The sequence below is a fragment of the Enoplosus armatus genome, chromosome 5, assembly GCF_043641665.1.
Source record: "Enoplosus armatus isolate fEnoArm2 chromosome 5, fEnoArm2.hap1, whole genome shotgun sequence".
NCBI lineage: Eukaryota > Metazoa > Chordata > Actinopteri > Centrarchiformes > Enoplosidae > Enoplosus > Enoplosus armatus.
In genome coordinates this window covers 26,803,319-26,826,267 of record NC_092184.1, presented here as the reverse complement: position 1 = coordinate 26,826,267, position 22,949 = coordinate 26,803,319, and the positions used below count along the sequence as shown (strand labels likewise).

The 22,949-nt window shown below is 41.3% G+C and overlaps 2 protein-coding genes and 2 pseudogenes across 2 annotated transcripts; all 4 read left to right on the top strand.

The window, feature by feature from the left end:
• The first annotated feature begins 834 nt into the window (after positions 1-834).
• LOC139285490 (olfactory receptor 4B13-like) lies at positions 835-1,782 on the top strand. Its single transcript, XM_070906057.1, has one exon. The coding sequence runs from the start codon at positions 853-855 to the stop codon at positions 1,780-1,782; it is 930 nt and encodes a 309-aa protein (XP_070762158.1). The 5' UTR covers positions 835-852.
• A 5,683-nt stretch (positions 1,783-7,465) lies between these two features.
• LOC139284857 (olfactory receptor 4B13-like) lies at positions 7,466-8,289 on the top strand (annotated as a pseudogene).
• Positions 8,290-12,030: 3,741 nt separating this feature from the next.
• On the top strand, positions 12,031-12,969 carry LOC139285199 (olfactory receptor 4D1-like). The gene has a single exon (XM_070905700.1). It carries the CDS (start codon positions 12,055-12,057, stop codon positions 12,967-12,969), a length of 915 nt encoding a protein of 304 aa, XP_070761801.1. The 5' UTR covers positions 12,031-12,054.
• A 5,535-nt stretch (positions 12,970-18,504) lies between these two features.
• On the top strand, positions 18,505-20,622 carry LOC139285265 (olfactory receptor 52K1-like; annotated as a pseudogene).
• Positions 20,623-22,949: the final 2,327 nt, after the last annotated feature.

Sequence of the window (22,949 nt, the reverse complement as noted above, 5' to 3'; positions counted from 1 at the left end):
TTCCAGTCTGAAGGTGCTTTAAACTTTAAGCACGTCTCTCAATTCTTTTAAAGATTATAGGCACAATAAAGCAGGTGTTGAGTGTGTCTGAGCATGATGATCTAAATGGAACTAAAATCAGTTTTAGGTATAAAGGATAGTTGAAGTAAACACATTTAAAAAAAAGTGCAACCAGTGACAGATTCTCCTGGAGTTCAGTGGTAACCAGTTGAGGTTGTTGTATAACACATGAATAAATGATGCGTGCAATAAGGACACCTCCAGATAAATCTACAGAAACTATTATAAACTACATTTGAAGGCTGGAGATGTGTTCCACAGGTGTGGTTTCGCCATAATAAACAGAGGGAAATAAAAGCTGTAAGACGTAAGTTTGTTTTCTTACTTGGAGAATAAAGCAATTAATTGACTGATATAGTATTCTGAGACTGGCATTTGTTTATGCATGATGATGATGAACAGAGTAGCTTTACTTTTATAATGAGGTCACACTGCTGCTATGAGCGTCCTCTCTCTTTAAATGTTCAGAAGAAATGGAAGCAGAGTTTCAGCTCAGGTCGGAGGGACTCACAGTGGGACTACGACGGGTGAATGCTAAAGTTCACACAATGTCACAGATGTTTTATTAGTGAGTTCTAACTAAAAGGAAATGGTGCGTTTGGGGGTGTTTGTTGAAACTGTTTCTGTTCAGAATGACTACACTGACTTATATTCATGTGAGCTTGATGTTTAAATTACACATTGTGCCAGCACAGTCCAGGTTAAAACTAGTGACTACAGATGTATAACAAAAGGTAACATAGTTATTCGATGGTGTGCGCAGGAGAATTGTTATGAACCAAACGAAAGATCATGATAAACTCTACTCACGTTTCATATTTCACACTTGCTGCCTACTTTGACACCGGAACTTTGAAGTACTTATATTTTATGATTGTCATGTCTTTATATGTTTTTATTGTCAGTATAAATCTTTTGCTCATTGTGCTTATCTGCATGAACAGAAGCTTACATGAACCTATGTACCTGTTTCTGTGCAGCCTGTTTGTAAATGAGCTGTATGGTAGTACAGGGTTGTTCCCATTCCTTCTGGTTCAGATCCTCTCTGACGTTCACACTGTCTCTGCTCCCTTTTGTTACCTGCAGATTTATTGTGTACACTCTTATGGAGCTGTTGAATATTTAAACTTAGCCGTCATGTCTTATGACAGATACCTTGCAATCTGTTATCCTCTACAATATAACACACGTATGACATATAACAAGGTTGCCATGCTTATTGCTGTAACATGGTTATACCCTTGTTTTGCAATGGTTGTGTTGTTATCTTTGAGTTCTCCTTTGCAGTTGTGTGGAAACATCATTTACAAAGTTTACTGTGATACCCACTCTGTTGTCAAGCTGGCATGCTCTGACACCAATGTAATTAACATATATGGGCTCATTGCATCTTTTGGCACAATCTTTGGTGCTTTACTTTTCATCCTGTACACTTACATGAAGATTCTTCTCGTGTGTTTTTCTGGTTCTAAGGAAACCAGACAGAAAGCAGTCAGTACCTGCACGCCTCACCTCGCCTCCCTCTTGAACTTTTCTGTTGGGGCATGCTTTGAATTACTACAGAGCAGGTTTAATATGAACCATCTACCCAATATGATGCGAATTTCTTTATCATTATACTGGCTTACATGCCAGCCGCTCTTCAACCCTGTAATGTATGGACTGAAAATGTCCAAAATCCGTGTCATAGGTAAAAGTCTGATGTCAAAGTCTGAATTTTGAAACCAATATTTGCATTGCTTTAATCAGACCTTTGTAATATTTCAATGTAGAACAGTGCATTGTTTTATAATGTGACAATTAATATACATTAACTCAACTTTTCAGCCTGTTTTTCCTCTGTGAATACAGGAACGTAACGTCCACAGTACTCCTGATAAAGCTGTTCTGCAGTTTTAGAAATAGTACTATGCACCATGTCAGATTGAAAAATGGGCTGAATGTATTTATTCCCAGACAGGAAGTCAAATTTACAATATCACCTACATCATTTTTTGGATTTATATGATATTTTGTATATTACATAAAGGACAGACACAGATATCATCTTTAGTATCTTCGACAGTGCCGATATATTACAATGATTTCCACAATTGTTTCGGCACATATATATTTGATTGCACAAATCCCAATCATGTGCAGTGTTCAGAGCTTTTGATTCCATTCATTGTTTTTCGTGTATTTTTATTCATTTCATTTTAAGTACTTTTTGATCTGTTACTACCTCTTCAGCCTGTCTCTTGTGCTGCTGTAACATTTGAATTTGCCTTCTGGGGTCAATAAAGAGCTTGTCTTTTCTTATTTGTAATGGCTAAACAGCATCTGCAACACATTTGACCAAGACAGTCCCAGCGTGACAATCCGTGACAAAGATGAATCCTAATTACTGACCAGTTTCCTTGACTCTAATCAAAATAAATCCTCTCAGAGAGTGATGATGCTACAGGTTGAGGTGGGGGTCAAATCCTCATCTCAAGTGAGGTACAAGCACAGATCATATTGTTAGAGATACAACCTAGATGGCTCTCTTTCAGATCCCGGAACTGCTTCTGAACTCTGAAAATGGTTTTGTGAAGTTCTAACTTACTGCTGACTCTGACAGCAACATGTGCACATCTGAGGTAGCAAATTTTGTCTACTGGTTTGACAAAGACAATTCTCAGTTTCACACGAAACCGACCAAAGCAATGGTGTTTTTGACCACGGGAATGATGAATCACTTGCCTGTGTAACACGTCTTCTTTGTAAATATACAGTAAATTTTATTTTACTTCGACTATGGAGGCTTTGCGTGTCTTTTTACATGCAGTGTATGTCTTGGGAATTTGAGCTGCCTCCTGAGGTCCATCTTGAAGTCGTCTGCTGTTGCAAGGACCCCTGTGCCCCCTGACCACTTTCCTGTGGAAGGCCTGTGGTTAGAGATGTTCTTTTGCTCCAACTTTCCTCTTGGGCTATCTGTGGTGTGGTGCTATCTAAACTTCACATCTGGCAAGCTTGCTTAGTAAAATGAGGGGTTTGGCAGGTCTCCCATACAGCAAGCTTTGGGATTATCTATCGATTTCCATCCTCGAAGATTTGTTTGTGTGGGCAGGACATCATGGACAAACCACAGAGAAATCTTAATCCAGCGGGAAACCTCCTCTGTTTCTCTTCCTGATACTTCTCTCTTTTATCATGTGTTGAAATCTTTTTTAAATCGAGGGTCTAAATAAAATGAGTGTCTCATGTTCTGACACTAATCTATGATGAACTATCTGGGCTGTAGAAAGCAAAACAAAAGCAGGGGCCACAGAAATGTGTGGAAGTCTCATGCTGGTGGCACTAGACCTTTGGACTTACTGATAACTTTGTCATCATGATTGTCCATATTGTAATTTTACTATGGTGGTCTATTCTGTACGCACAACATCTATTGTAAATCTGTCCATCCTGCGAGAGAGATCCGTCCTCTGTTGCTTTTCCTGAAGTTTCTTCCATTGTTTTTCCTGTTAAAGTTTTTTTTTTGGGGGGGGGGGGTTCCTCATCTGAATCGAGGGGTCTAAGGACAGAGGGTATCTATTGTATGCTGTACAGACTGTAAAGTAATGTAAGTTTGTCACAATGCTGTGATTGAAGCCAACTGAATGCATTTGTGACTACGGCTTCCCACCTTGGTTTCGCTGACCTGGACTTTTATTTGCTGTTTAGAACGGGCCATTGAGATAGTGCACCCAGTGATGAGGCCTCTCCAGTGACCTCCAGCTACTGCCAGTCAGTGATGAAGTTGGAGGAGCTGCTGGCGTCTGGAACAGGGTAGGCCCTGAGCATATAACCAGCTTGTGTGTTAGTCACGCCACATGACAACTAGATCTCTCTGTCTCTCCTTTGCATCCTCAAAGATTGTTGAGGTGATGCTTGTGTGTTCAGTGCAGCCTTGTATTCCTCAACCTCCACCTTTCTATACTCAACTGTATTTTGCAGATGTTGCGGGACACTGGTCAGCAAGATTCCAGAGAAGATTTAATGCAACCACATTCAGCAACTAAAATGGTTCCGAACTGCTTTATACTGGTAGAGGCTTCGTCTTTGAGAATGAAGCAACCTTTGCAACAAGCCAGCTCTGTAGAGGGTAATTCTTTTTCCATGCTACCTTCAGAAGGTTTCTGAGCCTCTTACATTGTTTGGAATTAGCCTCTGGGGCAAATCTTCCCATGTCCTACTGGAAAGCCATTGACCTCCCTCCAAATGGATCACTGATTCATCAGGGAGGATCAGTTTGTTTCTGACTTTGAGTTCTTCCTAGAACTATGATTGCTATGAACTCTGCAGAGGTACTCTTCCACCTCCCTGTGTGATGCCTTGATTTCCTCTTCTAATTTTGATGTCTGGAGGAGCTTTGGCAGGAGGAAACCTTTCCTTATCTGTGACAGGTCACACCATATTCCCAGTGTCCTTCAGCTGTCACATCATTCTGGCTTGTGCACAAGCCTTGGGTTTCCTTTTATCTTCTTCCAAATTATTGGTCCCCATGTTCCAGATTATTGTGGACATTGCTGCCATACTTATGTCTCTTGTGAGACCAAACTCAAGCACCTTGTCTTTGTTGAACTCTAGTAAACCATCTTTCCTGTTTTACTAGCATTCGCCATTGTATTTAATCAGTGTATTGGTTTCTTTTGTGTGTTCTGTAGCACCACCTAGTGGTGAAGGCAAATAGCTGAACGGAAGAGGAAGTGAGCTAATACTAGATATTCAGAGTAACAGGAAGCAGTGTTCAGGAAGTTCCTTTTTTCTCCACGGACTCAGAGTGAGCATCACAGTGTAATCCTCTTAATCCTTCATATTAAAGTCCACAGAACGACTTCATCCGTTAGTACTATTCACAGTTATATTAACATGTTTATGTTACTATTTCTTTGAGTTTGAGTACGGTATTTTTATGTTAGTTACTTCATTCATTTTAACTGATGTGCTAGAAATATTATGTAGTACAAAGGGACTTACTTGTTTGTAATTTGGTGTTCTTTTTCACAGTTTTAAAATATTTACCTGCATTTAATCCTGCCAAACACATCAACCTGTCTGTTCGTTGGAGGATGCGATGCTGAAGAATATTATGTTAGCTAGCTGTATAGCTGAGAGATACGTTGCCTTCAACAACTTTTAGCGAGGACAGCATAGGCATTGTATCTTGTGTCTATGTATCTGGGGATTGTGGATGCTTTAGTTGGACACCTGTCCCAGCTTCTCCGCTGCCTCACCATGTGCGTGGACATGAACACCACGTTGTCTCATTTTTGCAGACCATCCCATGTTTGCAGACTCTAAAGCACAACCCTATTCCTTAGTCTGTCCTGTAGGTCGTCCATCATTCCTTGCTGTTGCCCAACCTTGAGGGTACCTTGTTATATACCTTTCTAAACCAACTGGTTTTGAGACCCTTCTTAGAGAGGATGTGCTTAAGTCAGCTGTAAAACCTCATATATATTTAGATTTCTCCCATCTACCTTCACCAAATAACTAAAACCATGTCTTCATCTAAGCCATCAACTTGTCTCTTAGACCCCATCCCAACCTGGCTGCTTAAAGAGGTTTTACCTTTAGTCAGCACTTCTTTATTAGACATGATCAATCTGTTTTTATTAACAGGCTACGTACCACAGTCCTTTAAAGTAGCTGTAATTAAACCTCTTCTTAAAAAGCCCACTCTTGATCCAGAGGTTTTAGCCAACTATAGACCTATATCTAACCTTCCCTTTCTCTCCAAGATTCTTGAGAAAGCAGTCGCCAACCAGCTGTGTGATTTTCTACATGACAATAAGTTGCTTGAGGACTTTCAGTCAGGTTTCAGAGCTCATCATAGCACAGAGACAGCACTGATGGAAGTTACAGATGACCTTCTAACTGCTTCAGACAAAGGACTTGTCTCTATACTTGTTTTGTTAGATCTTAGTGCTGCATTCGACACCATTGACCATCATATCCTATTACAGAGACTGGAACATTTAATTGGCATCAAAGGAACCGCACTAAGCTGGTTTAAGTCGTATTTATCAGATCGATCTCAGTTTGTACATGAATCCTCCATGTACGCCAAAGTCAGTCATGGAGTTCCACAAGGTTCTGTGCTTGGACCAATACTATTCACCTTATATATGCTTCCTTTAGGAGATATCATTAGCTATATTTATCGATCAAGCCAGAAGAACCTCATCAGTTAGCCAAGCTCCAAGCATGCCTTAAGGACATAAAGACCTGGATGACCTGCAATCATCTGATGTTGAACTCGGACAAGACAGAAGTTATTGTTCTTGGCCCTGAATGCCTCAGAAACACAGTATCTAAGGATATTGTTACCCTAGATGGCATTGCCCTGGCCTCCAGCACCACCGTGAGGAATCTCGGAGTTGTCTCAGGACATGTCCTTTAACTCCCACGTAAAATAAACTTCAAGGACTGCCTTCTTTCACCTCCGTAACATTGAAACATCAGGAAGATCCTGTCTCAAACAGATGCAGAAAAATGAGTCCATGCATTTGTCATGTCTAGGCTGGATTACTGCAATTCCTTATTATCAGGCTGTCCCAATAAGTCCCTGAGGACTCTCCAGTTGATCCAGAATGCTGCGGCACGTGTACTGACAGGAACCAGGAAAGGAGATCATATTTCTCCTGTATTAGCTTCTTCTTCTAGACTGCTGGGAGACTTCCCATGATGCACTGAGCTTTCCTCCTCTCCTTCTTTACACATTCATGTCCCTCCAATGCATGTTACTAAAGACATGCAGGTTTGATTAATTGATTACTCTAAAGAGCCAATAGGTGTGAATATGAGTGTGAATGGTTGTCTGTCAATATGCTTTATGTCACCCCTGTGATAGACTTGTTCATGATAAACTTTTCTTTTGCTGACATTAATTAAACCAGAGAATCAATCATTGGGACCTTTCATATTGAGGTCACACTGCTGCTGTGAGTGTCTTTAAAAGTTTAAAAGATGTCGAAGCAGGGTTTCAGCTCACTTAGGAGGCACTCGTGTGTGACTACAGCAGGACAGCAGGTGAATGCTCAAATTCACACAATGTGGCAGACTTTGTTTTGTAAATCTTAACCAAAACATTTTTGAAAAGAAAATGGTCAATTTTGGGATGTTTTTTTCAATTATTTCCATGATAATTAATCTGTTTAGCATTTCCACACTGACTTCTGTTCATGTGTGCTTTATGTTTAGGTTGAAAATTGTGCCAACCAAGTTGAGGCTAGTTAAATTTTTACAAATCCATAACAAAACGTAACATAATTATTTCTAGGTGTGCACAGGAGAATTGTTGTGAACCTAAACGAGGATCATGATAAACTCTACTCACGTTTCATATTTCACACTTGCTGCCTACTTTGAAACCGGAACTTTGAAGTACTTATATTTTATGATTGTCATGTCTTTATATGTTTTTATTGTCAGTATAAATCTTTTGCTCATTGTGGTTATCTGCATGAACAGAAGCTTACATGAACCTATGTACCTGTTTCTGTGCAGCCTGTTTGTAAATGAGCTGTATGGTAGTACAGGGTTGTTCCCATTCCTTCTGGTTCAGATCCTCTCCGACGTTCACACTGTCTCTGCTCCCTTTTGCTTCCTGCAGATTTATTGTGTACACACTTATGGAGCTGTTGAATATTTAAACTTAGCCATCATGTCTTATGACAGATACCTTGCAATCTGTTATCCTCTACAATATAACACACGTATGACATATAACAAGATTGCCATGCTTATTGCTCTAACATGGTTATACCCTTTGCTTGCATGTATTGTCATAATATATTTGAATTCCCATTCACAGTTATGTGGGAACATCATTTACAAAGTTTACTGTGATAGCCACTCTGTTGTCAAGCTGGCATGCTCTGACACCAATGTAATTAACATATATGGGCTCATTGCCTCTTTTGGCACAATCTTTGGTGCTTTACTTTTCATCCTGTACACTTACATGAAGATTCTTCTTGTGTGTTTTTCTGGTTCTAAGGAAACCAGACAGAAAGCAGTCAGTACCTGCACGCCTCACCTCGCCTCCCTCTTGAACTTTTCTGTTGGGGCATGCTTTGAATTACTACAGAGCAGGTTTAATATGAACCATCTACCCAATATGATGCGAATTTTTTTATCATTATACTGGCTTACATGCCAGCCGCTCTTCAACCCTGTAATGTATGGACTGAAAATGTCCAAAATCCGTGTCATAGGTAAAAGTCTGATGTCAAATGTTGGCTTTTAATATGAAGTCGTACTTATTAGCTTTAATTTAATCAGACCTGATTAGAATCAGTATTCTAATGTAAAACTGTGCATTTTGTAATAATGCAAATAATAAAGTAAATTAACTCAACTTTTCAACCTGCTTTGCTTTTGTAAATAGAGGGACATACAACCACAATACTATAATAATGATGATAATGATAATGACAGTTTTAGAAATGGTAGAGTGCTCCATGTCGTGTCAGATTGAGAAATGAGCTGAATGCATTTAATATTAAATGAAAAATCATATCAAATTTATCATTATAACTATTCATTTATATTTGATCACATTATGTTTATTATATCTATATATCTATCTCTACATGAGTATGACTCTTAACAGGGTGCTACTGTGTACTCCCTTAACAAGGCCTTAGGAGCTGCCCCAGTAGATTCATTATATCTGCACCGATATTTTTCAAATGTTCAAATCATGTATATGGCCCGGGGTAATATAATTTATATAATGTAAATAGATGTTTTTATGTATTTCAGTTTAAATATTTCTTGATCTGTTGCCTACCTCTTCAGCCTGTTTCTTGAATTTCTCCTGAATAAAAACCTTTCTTATTTGTAATGACCCAACAGCAACACTGACTAAGTCAGTGTCACAGTGGCAAACATAATGTAAATAATCATTACAGACCAGCTGCCTTGACTCTAATCTATGCAACATCATTTCAGAGAATAATACTACTACTACTGCCACTGGTTGAGACAGAGTTCGGCTTTCCATCACAAGTCAGGTGGTGGTTTAGATTCCAAGGTTATCCAAGGACAGGGATATCTTAAAGGTACTCCTGGACCTTTGCCTTACTACACTGAAGTGGACATAGATGTTCTGTGTTTCACCAGGTATCAAACTTAAAAAATACTCCCAATGCAAAATAGCCCCTTTCAGAGTTATGTTAATATATAGATTATATTGGATAATTTTTATTGGTGAAGAAGAAATAGACCAGAGAGGTTTGTAGGAAAAGGATACAAATAAGTAGAAAAAAATATATATACAGATAAGAAATAAAGTTAGAAAACTATATACAGTGTGTTACCCTCAACCATTATGTGTATAACCAAAAAGTGCAGTTTTCTGATAATCCAGATCAAAATGACAATAAAATGATAATGAATATAACATAGAGGATGATATGAAAATCAGAGTCAGAATCAGAAATACTTTATTGATCCCCGGGAGGAAATTGTACAGTACCGGTGCTCCCATTCAAGAGTAAAAAGAAGCATAATTTAGAACTAAAAGTATGTACAAAATATAAAAATAACAAATAGAAAATAAAAAATATACACATTTACATCTCCGTCAGCTTCTCACCCAGTAGAGCCGGACGGATGGTGTTGAACGCACTGGAGAAGTCCAAAAACATAACTCTCACAGCGCTCGCCGGCTTATCCAGGTGGGCGTAGACGCGGTTGAGCAGGTAGATGATGGCATCCTCCACTCCAAGTCGGGGCTGGTAGGCGAACTGAAGGGGGTCCAAGTGTGGCTTGACCAAGGGCCGGAGCTGCTCCAGGACGAGTCTTTCCAGGGTCTTCATGATGTGGGAGGTCAGTGCCACGGGTCTGTAGTCCTTGGAGCCACTGGGACGCGGCGTCTTCGGCACAGGAACGAGGCAGGACGTCTTCCACAGCACGGGGACCCTCTGAAGACTCAGGCTCATGTTGAAGACATGGTGAAGTACTCCACATAGCCGGGGGGCACAGGCTTTAAGCACGCTGGGGCTGACACCATCAGGGCCTTCAGCCTTGCTGGAGTGGAGTCAATGAATATAGTAAGAATATAATGCGTTGGCACAGAGTCGACTATAGAGGCCCTAAAGACACAATATTCCGGTAACGTGACTTCCTAAGCAGACTGAGGCGGTCGAAAACCTAAGTGTTAGGTCGTAGAACAGCCGTCACTCAATGTAATATCCACGTTGGGTGGGGGTATCGGTTATAACATCTAAGAACCTCTTCAATGGGTGAAACCTGTGTAGAGTGTATCGTGAGCCTATCATGAGCTCTACTGGGTGCACAAAACAGCAGTTTTGTTACGTTTGGTTTAAACGTGCAGTATGTCATTTCTGCCACTAGGGGTCTCTCAATCAAAACAATAACAAAAGATGTACTTTGATGACGTCATGAAGTGGCGTGGGATCATGGGAACGTTGTCTTCATTGTTAACGACCACCATCGGTGATGAAAATCTATCTGACGTGACTCAGGCAGAAATCATGTTCACGGAGGGGGAAATGTATTGAAGTTTTATTCACATTACGTTTAGTCACGTTATGTCATTTCATTCTAATGAAATAACATAACGCTAGCTTACCATTTGATGAGTCGACTACCCATACAACTACGTTATATGGCATTATGTGGCGTTCAGCACACTTGTGTAGTTTACTCTGCTTTCACTTTTAAACTTTTTACAACAGGAAACTCACAGCAGCAGACCTCATTATGAAAGGGGCAGGGCATTCTTGCTAAATCAAAAGATGTCTCACAGAAGGCATTGAATACACATTTTGTAAGGAGACACAGTGTCAACTGCAACCAACTAGTGGGCGACCATGGAAGTATGGTGACAGGGTGCAAAGGCTTGGCAGGCTCAAACATATATTCTGTTAGATGGAATTCAAGACCATTTGCTTTGGAAAGGTACATTATGAGGTACCCTCAAGGCTGGGCGAGAGTAGGTAAAGATGATCAACCTACAGGACAGACTACTCTTGTAACTAGAGACCATCGAATAGAGTTGTCCTACTTAGTCAAAGGCGAATGTGGGAAGGTCTGCAAAGTGAGCAGGATCTCAAGTTAAATCAAACCAGAACATGGTGTTCATTTCCATGGGCTTGGTGAGGTGGTGGAGAAGCTGGAACAGATATCTCCTGATACATCAACAAGGAGCAATCGCAAAACAACTAAATGCTAACAAAGCAGGAAAGATGTTTCACCAGCAAAAAGAGAAGGCCTTCAGAGTTCAAACCATCAGACAGGAAACATTTCTAAACAAATAATCTGGAACATGGGGTCCACCTGTTTTAGAAGAGGAGAAGAGGAAACCCAAGATTTGGGAACATGGATTTGGAAAATGTATGTTGTGACCTGGGAAGGACGGGGAAAGCTTTCACCATGAAGCAGTTCAAGTGCCTGTCAAATGTCCTTGGAATGAAAAACTGTGGAAAGCTGAAGGAGGAGGTGGAAATTCCACACCAATTCACAATTGGAAGAAAAGTCGAGCAACTTACATATTGATGAGCAAGGCAGTGAGAAACCCCATCGACGACGAGAAGTCATCCTCTATGTTAGAGCACCAAACAATGACACCAACATCTTCCTTCTGGGAACAGAAGGAAACAGTGTTGTCATTTTGAAACAGTAGGTGGTCTACAAAGACATGAGTATGAATGAGCAGGACCTTAGATAATGAGGTCAGTGTCCTGCTGTGGGCGTCCACCATGAAATGTTTTAAAGAGGAAGTAGCAGTGAAGAAGCAGCCACAGCGTGACAGCAGCTGAATGTGAGCTTTCACACAATGTCATAAATTGAGTTTTGTAATAACTGTCAAACCATCATATTGACTGTTTCCAATGTAATGAATTTACACTGATTATTACATTATTACACTGACACAACTTACAGATCTATTGTAAAATGTAATATAATCATTGCTCTTTGTGCACAGTGAGATTGTTGTGAACAAAAAGGAGACTCATGATGAACTCTACTCACGTTTCATATTTCGCACTTGTTGCCTATTTTGACGCTGGGCGTTTTAAACACGTATATTTCCTGTCTGTCATGTTGTTATATGTGTTAATAGTTAGTTCCAATCTTTTGCTCATTGTGGTTATCTGCATGAACAGAAGCTTACATGAACCTATGTACCTGTTTCTGTGCAGCCTGTTTGTAAATGAGCTGTATGGTAGTACAGGGTTGTTCCCATTCCTTCTGGTTCAGATCCTCTCCGACGTTCACACTGTCTCTGCTCCCTTTTGTTACCTGCAGATTTTCTGTTTGTACTCTTATGGAAATATAGAATTTTTAAACTTAGCCGTCATGTCTTATGACAGATACCTTGCCATCTGTTATCCTCTTCAATATAACACACGTATGACGAATAAGAAAGTTGTCATTCTTATTGCTCTAGCATGGTCACTCACATATGTTGTAAATGTTTTAACATTATCTTTGATTGTCCCTTTACAGCTGTGTGGGAGCATCATTAACAAAGTGTACTGTGACAACTACTCCATCGTCAAACTGGCATGTTATGACACCACAGTCAATAACATCTATGGACTCTTTGCTACTTCTCTCTCAGTCTTTGCTCCTCTCATTTTAATTCTTTATACTTATATTAAGATTCTTAAAGTGTGTTTTTCTGGTTCCAAACAGACCAGACAGAAAGCAGTCAGTACCTGCACGCCTCACCTCGCTTCTCTCCTGAACTTTTCTTTTGGGGCATGCTTTGAAATATCACAGAGCAGGTTTAACATGAGCAGTGTGCCCAACATGTTACGCATATTTTTACCATTATACTTTCTCACATGCCCACCACTCGTCAACCCTGTAATGTACGGACTGAAATTGTCTAGAATTCGTGTCTTTTGTAAAAGTATGATCTGAAATTTTTGGCTATTCATGTAAATACTTATCTACTTATCTACCTAATCTAGAACAGTGTATTCTGTTTCAATGTGAAGAAATAAAAGACATTTACTGTTCTACCTGTTTTGCTTGTGTAAATACAGGGACATGATTACAGAACAGTGTGCCTTGACTGCTACAGGTATATGTGTAGTTTCACTACTGTTTGGTTAGATCTGATTAGATGCTAAACTGCAGTACTGTACAGTGCTGTACTGGTACTTACTGTGTGCTATGACACTTAAAGCACTAAGGGCCTACACCAGAGTTTTCTTTATGGATGTTTGTGTACAAAAAATAGGTTACATCATAAAATGATATAACAGAACATCCTTTCAGCTCCCAGAATATTCAACTCTGACACTCGTCTCTACACATTTGAGGGGAAAACTTTTGTTAACTGGTGTGACAAACATCTTTAGATTAACACAAAACAGTTGAAAGACACTGTTTTTGGCCTCGGGAGAATAATGAATCACATGCCAGCTGTGATCCATAATTAAACAGTGCCAAGTTTTTACCATAATGCTTTTATTCCTCTGGCAACTACTGACCGGTCTAAGAGGTCTAAGATACAACAAATGGTGTGCGGAATTACACAAGCGCTTGGCTTGACCCTCTGTCATTCCCTAAGTGACAGAAAAACCAGCCAAGACTAAGTGTTCAAGTGTACCCTTAAGGATACAGCCTCGATCCAGGCAACCAACCAGGCTCTGGAGTCCTGGTTAATATTGGAAGACAAGTTGGGTTTACCTGGCAAGTTCAGCTTGGATTTAGCAACTGTTACCTCTGCCAATGCCTGGGCCTGCGCCGGAGCTCCAGTAACATCGCCCTGTATGGTCACCAAACACAGCTCAGACTCCCCTCTGAGCCAAGGGGGCCTCTAGCTATATGGTTTTAACAAAACCTCAATAATTCTATATATTTTTAGAAAATTAAAGACAATGCATTTCTAGAGGTTTACCACTATTTTTGTTTGGGGACAGCTTTGGAAATGTACCTATTTTATTTGAGCTAATCAGGCTGCTTGTAATGTTTGAGTTGACCGTCCAGCTCTAATACACAGACAGAGTGGAGCTAAGAGAGAATCCCTTGTCGCCAAAAAAGAAATCAGCTGCTCTGATGAACTAGGCCTAAAATATCCATCAAAATGTCTCATCCGTCTAATTTAGTGAATTGAAAAGTTATCAACTGTGAAAGAGACTGCTCCTTTGCCAAAATAAATACTTTACATTTATAAGTTATATAAAGGTTATATAATAAATTTTGGGGAGGTACCATTTACTTGTTTGGTGTGTTCAAGGACACTCTGACATCTGATAAGTAATCATTGGCATGACTGAATGACCAAACACCACAGGCAGGGACACAAAGATAACTTTGGGAAGTGAAGACTTTATTTGGCCAAATCAAACTCAATCTCTAGAAAAAATAAAGTTGCAAATGTTTAAAGAGCAAAGAAAAAAGGTATCTAAATACTACAACATTTGGGCCCTTTAACTGTTCTGAACAGAACAAACCTAACAAACGACACAAAAAGAGGGGTATGTAAACCCCCAGGCGGGCCTACACAAACACAGAGGGGGGAACCATAACTCTATACAATGAAAAAGAGCCAAACACCAAAAATGACAAAGTACAAATAAAACAAACAGTAATTGTAAATACTGAAAATATCAATACCACCAAAACCCAAAGGCTCCCCTGTCCAGCACAGAAAGTCGGCTTCTTCCACTTTGTTTTAGCATAACAGGCCGCCTGAAACTCGACGACTCAGCAGCAGCAGCATGTGGGGGGCCGATACAGTAGATCAGCCTGGAGGGTTTCCTGGTCTAGATCTAACAGAGTGAAAGCTTTTTCTGTACTGTGTGACTGAACAGTGACATATTTACTGCGCTTTTCAACAGTAACAGTGTTGTAACTCACAAACCCAAGGCTGGATTATCAGCTAGGCAAAGTGGGCAACTGCCCTGGGACCCCAGACTTTTAGAGGCCCTGATGTTTGAGAATCTTTCAATGCACCAACAGGTCGTTTCCAGCTGCATCACCATAAGATATCGTAATTTTAACAAACAGTGAGTAAATGTTTAATGTGATGGATTATTTGATGGCAAGATAATCTTTTTAGAAATGACTTGAAAACAGCGTCTCTTTTGAAGGAAGGAAATTGATCTGAAAATTGAAGATGATTTGGAAAAGAATCGGCAGGGACAAGAAGTAAACAGGATTTATACTTGACAAATAAAGCCTGTAATGGCCCTTTAAACTCTAAATATCTCCAATTAGTGAGTTTCCTGTGAGTGCCATTCTCTTCACTTTCTAATCTTTCTTATCTCCAAGTAATACATTACCAACAAACTCCTGCTGGAGAAACAACAAAACAAAACTTCTTCCCTGTGGTCACGACTCAGGAGCATAAACACTGAAGCTGCTCTGTTGTCAGCTGTAACCACGGCGACAGCAGAGCCTCCTCCCATGATTCCCTGCCATGCAGACTGCGTTAATTGGCCTGTTAGTGAAGCTGGTTAGAGCCTCCAGAGTGTCCGAGTGTCCACGCAGACCCCCCCGGGGTTCAGGCCTTGTGTTGTGTTTCAGATGGAAATAGCTGCTGTTGATGAAGCTGATGAAGAGAGGAGCTCCGCCGGGGCTCATTACTGTCAAATGATACAGTAAACAGGACCAGAGTCCCCACTGCCCACTCTCTGTCCACCACACAATAAAATCAAACATGTTTAAATGTATAACATCTCATCTCACTGTTTCTAAATGACCTCAAACATATCTTTGACATTTCTGTACTGCAATGTCTTTTCACTTGTCGGTCAACATATACACAGATATACCGCTATGTACTGCAATGAGGCCATACCAGCTGATGGCCAGACGGATTGTCTGATCGAGGCTGAATTATCAACCAGGCAAAGTGGCCCAGACCTTTAGTGGCCCTGAAGGGCCCAGGTTGTCCATATGGCAATCACATTGTGGAGATCTGATTAATTGCAAATTTGTTTGGTAATATGGGAAAACACACTAAAATGTGAAATTCTGAGGGTGCGTGGCTCCTGCATTTCAGAATCAGCAGCTTTTCACATACAAGGACTTTGCCTTGGTGTTGTGGTGCATTAACAGTCAAAACATAGAAAGTAGGAGGGAAGACAAGCACGGCAAAAAGTAAGATATCTAAAATATAAAATAGAAATGTACCAGAAAAATATGTAAAGTCTTACATGCTCTTGAGGCATCTTCGAGAGACACCCTGTGTATTTAAAACCTATTTCAGTTCATAATATGTTTACATGGTACATATTCTTTTTTTTAAATTGTGATAAATTTGGGAAAAAATTTTCACCAACTAACTGACTTCCAGCAAACCCGCTGAGCAGCTAGCTAGCTAATTTCCGCTGGGCTTCTCTGAGAAATCCACTCGCAGCTCCAGAACAAATAGACTGGACACCGAAAAGATATCGCTGACCTCACAAAATAAATATCATTCCCCACTTTAAAGAAAATTGAAACAGAACTGATTCAGCCTAATTCTTTTACCTTTTCGATAGCTGCGGGCACAAGATGGAGTCCCTTTCCTCGGCGTCTACGTCCTCCACCACCGGAAACCTAATCTTCTTTTGTTTTACTGGCGGACTACAAACCAACGTTAAAGGTGCATGCTGCCAAAACACAGGCCTGATGATGCAGCTTCTCTGCTTTTGATTGGCCGACAAGTTGAAACTGGCCAGTAGTCACAAGATAGAGGAATGATGCTTTCATCAGAGGGCGATCATTTAAAGGGAGAGGATCACTAATACATGGAAACTAATACATGCAATAAAATTATATTGTCATAAAAACTAAATGTTTTTGTTAAATATAATCATAAAAATGATAATAGCACTGATTTTATGGAGGAACAAACGTGCCATAATTATATCAATATATGTCTTAATGAAATAAATAACTGCAGAATTAATTTTGACACAGCTCAGTTCAGACTGTTTTACCGTACCACAGTCCTGGAAACAGGGGCCCAGGTATCGGTGAGTGCCCTCTGCCTTGACCCCTTGTTCCCTTTCAGCCCTCCTGAGCCCCTGAACCAGTTCATCCATGGCGTTCATTATTCCTGTGCACAGTTTCAACAATCAGCTGTTTTCGAGCAGCAGCAGTCACCAGTTTCCCTGGTTCCACCGGCTCACCAGCCTGTCTCCAAGCGGTCACCGACCTCCAGTCCTGCAGCCCTGTTGCCGGTCTCCGGTGGGTCCATTGGGAGCCAGACATGTCTGCCAAAAGGAATAAATAGGGGGAATGTCTGGTTTGCAGTTGGGGTAAATTGTTGTTGGTTCAGCGTCAGCGCATAGATTATGAAACTCAAGGTGCTCAACAGAGAGGGGAGTCAGCTTACTGTGTTCCAAAGACCGCATTTCAGCAAAAAGGTTGTACTTCCACTGAGGCTTGACTTTAATTCAAGCTACATCTGGCCTTTGTACAGGCAGTATGCGGCAAATAAACAGACTGCAAAAACTCAATAGCCGTAAATTTGGAGTGAGTAAAACGATGCGAAAAGTTGCTTCGCTTTCTCTCTGAACTTTAGACCTTAGAAGTCAGTGGACAGCCAAAGGATCGGATGAGGGCCTCAAGCTATGGTTCTAACCATTCTTCTCTGGAGGTAGATGACTCTGCTTTGCATTGTCAATCACCCTCTCTTGGCCATTTAGGACCTGTGACAGCATCTCCCAAAGCCATTCATACTGCCAACTTCATACACCCTGAAAGTGTGTGTGAATGTAGTCTGTGAACAAATGGATTTAAATAATTATATTATTAGCACAACTTTGAGGGAATTATTTCAGTAATTTAAGGGCATGTCAAAACTAAAACACAGCTGCTAGTCCGCCACTAACACTGTGGGTGCTCCTGACTACTGACTGCAGCGGCAGCAGCAACCTGTCAATTTAGATCCTGCAGCTATAATAACACAACGTCATCAAGAGAAATAACAAAATAATATTGACAAATGTTCTAAATTGTCTGTTTGAGGGAACAAATCTGTGCCAACAAATTGGCAACAGTTTTCATTTCATTCAGACATTCAGGCTCAGTCCTATCCTAACTTTACTTTGAAGAAGTTTTTAAGGTGCATTCCGTTTTCCACATTAGTTTCTTACTTTGATTGCATGACGCTGTGCTACTTTCAGTCCAACGTTGTCTCAGCAGCCAATGGCAGCACCAGGCAGAGGGTATTAAAGTGCTGAGTCAGCGGTTCAGCAGGGACAGGTGGATGGAGGTATGGATGGAGGAGCCTGCAGACGCGACACATTTACTTATGAACAAGTGAAACCTGATTTCTTTTCCACAGAGCTGAACTGTCAGCAGCTCTTCAGTCAGACAGTGGGGGGAGATTATTTCCCCTCAGATTGTTTCAGACATTTTCTGTATTGTCATATATTTGAATTCTAATGATTTGATCTGCCTTACTCTAGATACTGAGAAAACACCAGCTAAGCTGAACTGGAAACAAGTTGAATGCTCTCACTCCACTGGCTCAATCTTTTGATTCATTCTATTATGTTTTAGTGTGTTTTCAGTTCTCTCTTCAACGTGACACCACTCTGAGGAGAGATGAGCCACCTCTGCTCTTTGTGAGGTTTGTTTGCCAAAATGTTTCATGGTGTAGATGTGTTGTTTTTCTCTTGGCATAGATTTGCTGTTGAGCCCTTTCAAAGTTCCACTTGCAGACATACTTACTGTTAAATGTTAAGAAATAAGGTAAACGTTGCAGCGTTTCTGGTCCTTACAAACTGTACAACATCTGACACCCTCTATCCTTATACGCTGGATTAAGATAAGGAAAGACTCAGTAATACCCTCAGATTACCTCAGCAAGAGGGGATCCCTCCACCATGACGGACAGACACGTACTGGATGTTGTCTCCACAGAGCAGACAGCTGGACCTTGAGTATAAATACAATATGGAGAGTGGAATGTAAAAGGTGTTTGGAGTAAAAGATGTGGATGAGAGAACACAGAATGTGGCCCCAAAAACACCAGATCAGGCAACATCACCAAAAGATAGCGACAGGACTAGAATGACAATCATGTGTTCTCATAGTATATGTCCAGAATCTTGGCAGGTGTCACCATGGTGTGATGCTCCTTATTTCTGTTAGTCAAACTACACATGGATAGCTAATGCTGGCTAGTTTTAACAGCTGACCTTTGGGCCAAAAAAAGGCTTGAAAAACATTTAAAGAAAGTGCAAGTCATGAAAAATGCTGAGCTACAAGGATGGTGAGAAGTATCAGTTGGGACTGAATCTAAAAACTGGCCTGTTACAAGAAGTTTTTTCTGAGATATACTGTGCATGTTTCAGGTGTGAGGAAGTTTGCAATCCATGATCTCAAACTACACAAGTCATTTGCATACAGTCAGGTTCAGCTGTTTTCGTCATCTGAATCGACAGACTCGACAAAGTAAATTAGATTTAGTTGTTGGGAAATACCTGTTAATCAGGGAGTGACAGCAGGCTCCAGTCCTGTGGTCTGAATTTTGGTGGTGGGGGTGCTATTTTCTGCACAAGACACTCATTTTGTGAAGTTATTTTGTACGACTCTTACAGCAACATACTCTGCTCTCTCTGTTTTCAGGCTCAGCGGATTAAACCTTGAACAAGGAGGTTTCATGTAGACAGGAGGATGGAGAACGTCTCCTCGCACAAACATTTCATCCTCAATGGCTTCAGTGAACTCGGAGCGCTGAGGCCCGTCCTCTTCATCCCTTTCTTCATCATGTTCGTCCTGTCACAGTTGGCCAACTCCCTGCTGCTGTACGTCATCATTTCACAGAAAAGCCTCCACTCACCGATGTACATCCTCATCGCCGGCATGGCGTGTGTTGACCTGAGCCTCCCGCTGTTCTTCGTCCCCAACATGCTGCTGAGCTTCTTGTTTGACTGGAGGGGAATCTCTCTGAGCGGCTGCCTGGTTCAGATGCACTTCATTCACTTTGTTGCAGCTTTTCAGTCCACGTTGCTGGTATGGATGGCACTGGACCGCTACTTCGCCATCTGCACGCCACTTTACTACCATGAACGCATGGCTTTACCGAGATTCCTCAAGTTTATAATCCCGCTTGTGGTCAGAAATGTCCTCATGATCACACTGTTTGTGAGTCTGGCAGGAACATTGTCATTCTGCGCTGCAAATGTGATAAACCACTGTTTCTGTGAGCACATGGCCTTGGTGGAGCTGGCCTGTGGAAGTACGGCCATCAACAATTTGACTGGGTTACTGACTTTGTTCCTCAATCCTGTGGCTGACTTCATCTTTATTGCTGCCTCTTATGTAGTGATATTCAGCTCCGTGCTGAGTTCTGGCAGGTCAGGGGTCAAAGCACTCCACACCTGTGTTACCCACATCGTGGTCATCACTGTCAGCCTAACCATCGCACTTGTTGCTTTCCTGTCGTATCGGATCAGAAATGGTCTTCCTGCCGCCATAAGGGTTTTCTTCAGCACCATGTACCTGCTGTTCCCAAGCTGTTTCAACCCGATCATCTACGGCATCAGAACCACCGAGATCCGAGTGCACATCCTGAAGACACTGACATGCTATCGCTTTGTCCAGGCTGTGAATTATTCTTAAGAAACTATTAAAAATCTGTAATGTAAAATGTCTCTGTTGTATGGAAGCCCATTTCCATGAAGAAAATTTCCAAAATGAACATGTTCATAGTACTTAAAAATTATGATACACTAATTTGCCCAGGGTTAGCCAGGCAGGAGTGGAGATACTGAGCCCAGATGATGCTTTATCACTTAGGGTGAACTGCAAACATCTGGCTGAGGCCCTTGTCTGCAGGGTCATTTTTCCGGGAAGACTGGGGATGTGGTATCAGAGTGGACAATGTTTAAAGCCAGCAGCTGCTTAAAGTGAAGGTCACAAGGTAAAGGGTAAATTACTGCATCTATATAGCACTTTTATCCATGTACCCATTCACACACTTGCTCAAGGCTTCAACATGTCACACCAGGCACCAATGACATGTCTGTTGTGGTGACATGTCTGTTGTAACCTGAGAAGGAGGCTGTCAAGGTAAAGAAGGGTTCTCCAGAATGGAACCGGGAGGGTAGAGGAGCTGCAGCTTTGTAGTCGCTGAAGCAAAAATTTGCGTGTTGAAGGACTTCAGGGAGGCCGTGGAGAAGGAGGCCAGCGAACTGCTGAACTGGTGATGGAATAAGAATCAGAAATACTTTATTGATCCCTGGGGGGAAGTTATACAGTTACCGGTGCTCCCATTCAAGAGTAGAAAGTAGCATAAATTTAGAAGTGAGAGTATATACAAAAATAAGATAAAAAAATAAGAAATAAAAAATATACACATTTACAATATTTAAGTGAAAAATAAAAGTAAAAAATATATACAATAACAATGTACTTGTATATATATATATACTTATGTATTGCACTGACATTTAAATAATAAGTAATAGTGAGGTAGTATATGTAGAAGATTTCCAGTCTGTTTCTTCTGAGTCAGAATCAGAATCAGAATCAGAAATACTTTATTGATCCCCGGGGGGAAGTTATACAGTTACTGGTGCTCCCATTCAAGAGTAGAAAGTAGCATAATTTAGAGCTAAAAGTATGTACAAAATACAAAAATAAGAAATAAAAAATAAAAGATATACACATTTACAGTATTTAAGTGAAAAATAAGTTTAAAAAAAATACAATAACAATGTATATGTATGTATGTATTGCACTGAAACATTTTAAAGAATAAATAGTGAGGTAGTGTATGAACAGGTGAAGTAGATCCAGATTTCCAGTCTCTTCCTGAGTGTCGACACTCAGAGGGAGGAGTTGAACAGTCTGATGGCCACAGGCAGGAATGATTTCCTGTGTCGCTCTGTTGTACATTTGGGAGGAATGAGTCTCCCACTGAAGCTGCTCTTGTGTCCGACCAGTACGTCATGGAGAGGATGTGAGACATTGTCCAAGATGCCCCGCAGCTTAGACAGCATCCTCCTCTCTGACACCACCGTCAGAGAGTCCAGCTCCACCCCCACAACGTCACTGGCCTCGCGGATCAGTTTGTTGAGTCTGTTGGAGTCCGCCACCCTCAGCCTGCTGCCCCAGCATGCAACAGCATAGAGGATAGCACTGGCCACCATAGACTCATAGAACATCCTCAGCATAGTCCGGCAGATGTTGAAGGACCTCAGCCGCCTCAGAAAATAGAGACGGCTCTGGCCCTTCTTGTAGAGGGCATTAGTGTTCTTTACCCAGTCCAGTTTATTGTCTATGTGGACTCCCAGGTACTTGTAATCCTCTACAATGTCCACACTGAGCCCCTAGATGGAAACAGGGGTCATCGGTGCCTTGGTCCTCCTCAGATCCACAGTCAGCTCCTTTGTCTTTGTCACGTTGAGCTGCAGGTGGTTCTGCTCGCACCATGTGACAGATTCAGTTCGTTGGCCTGGTCCACACTGCCTTCAGCTCCTCTGTTGTTGGTCAGCCTGTAACCCGTGATGGTCCTCATTCCACTCCAGACCTCTCTGATGTTGTTCTTCCTCCTGTACTTCTCCTTGGCCTCCCTGATCTTTACCTTCAGTTCCCCCTGGATCGTTCTCACCTCGTCTCTGTTGCCAGCTCTGAAGGCCCTCTTCTTTTTGTTTAGGATGGCCTTGATGTCCTTTGTCACCCATGGCTTGTTGTTTAAATAACAATGGACAGTCCTTGCTGGGACAGTGGAGTCCACACAGAAGTTGATGTGTAGTCTGTGATGCATTCTGTGAGCCCATCAATGTCCTCTCCATGCGGCTCACAGAGCGCCTGCCAGTCAGTCACCTCAAAACATCCCTGAAGTGTCTCATAAGCCTCCTCTGACCATCTCCTCACTGTCCTTATGGTTGCAGGCTGGCTCTTGACTAGAGGCACATAACAGGGGTTGAGGTGCACTAGGTTGT

Bases quoted from the DNA above. Each gene is read 5' to 3' on its own strand.
- LOC139285199 (XM_070905700.1), top strand. From the start codon at position 12,055: ATGATGAACTCTACTCACGTTTCATATTTCGCACTTGTTGCCTATTTT.
- LOC139285490 (XM_070906057.1), top strand. From the start codon at position 853: ATGATAAACTCTACTCACGTTTCATATTTCACACTTGCTGCCTACTTT.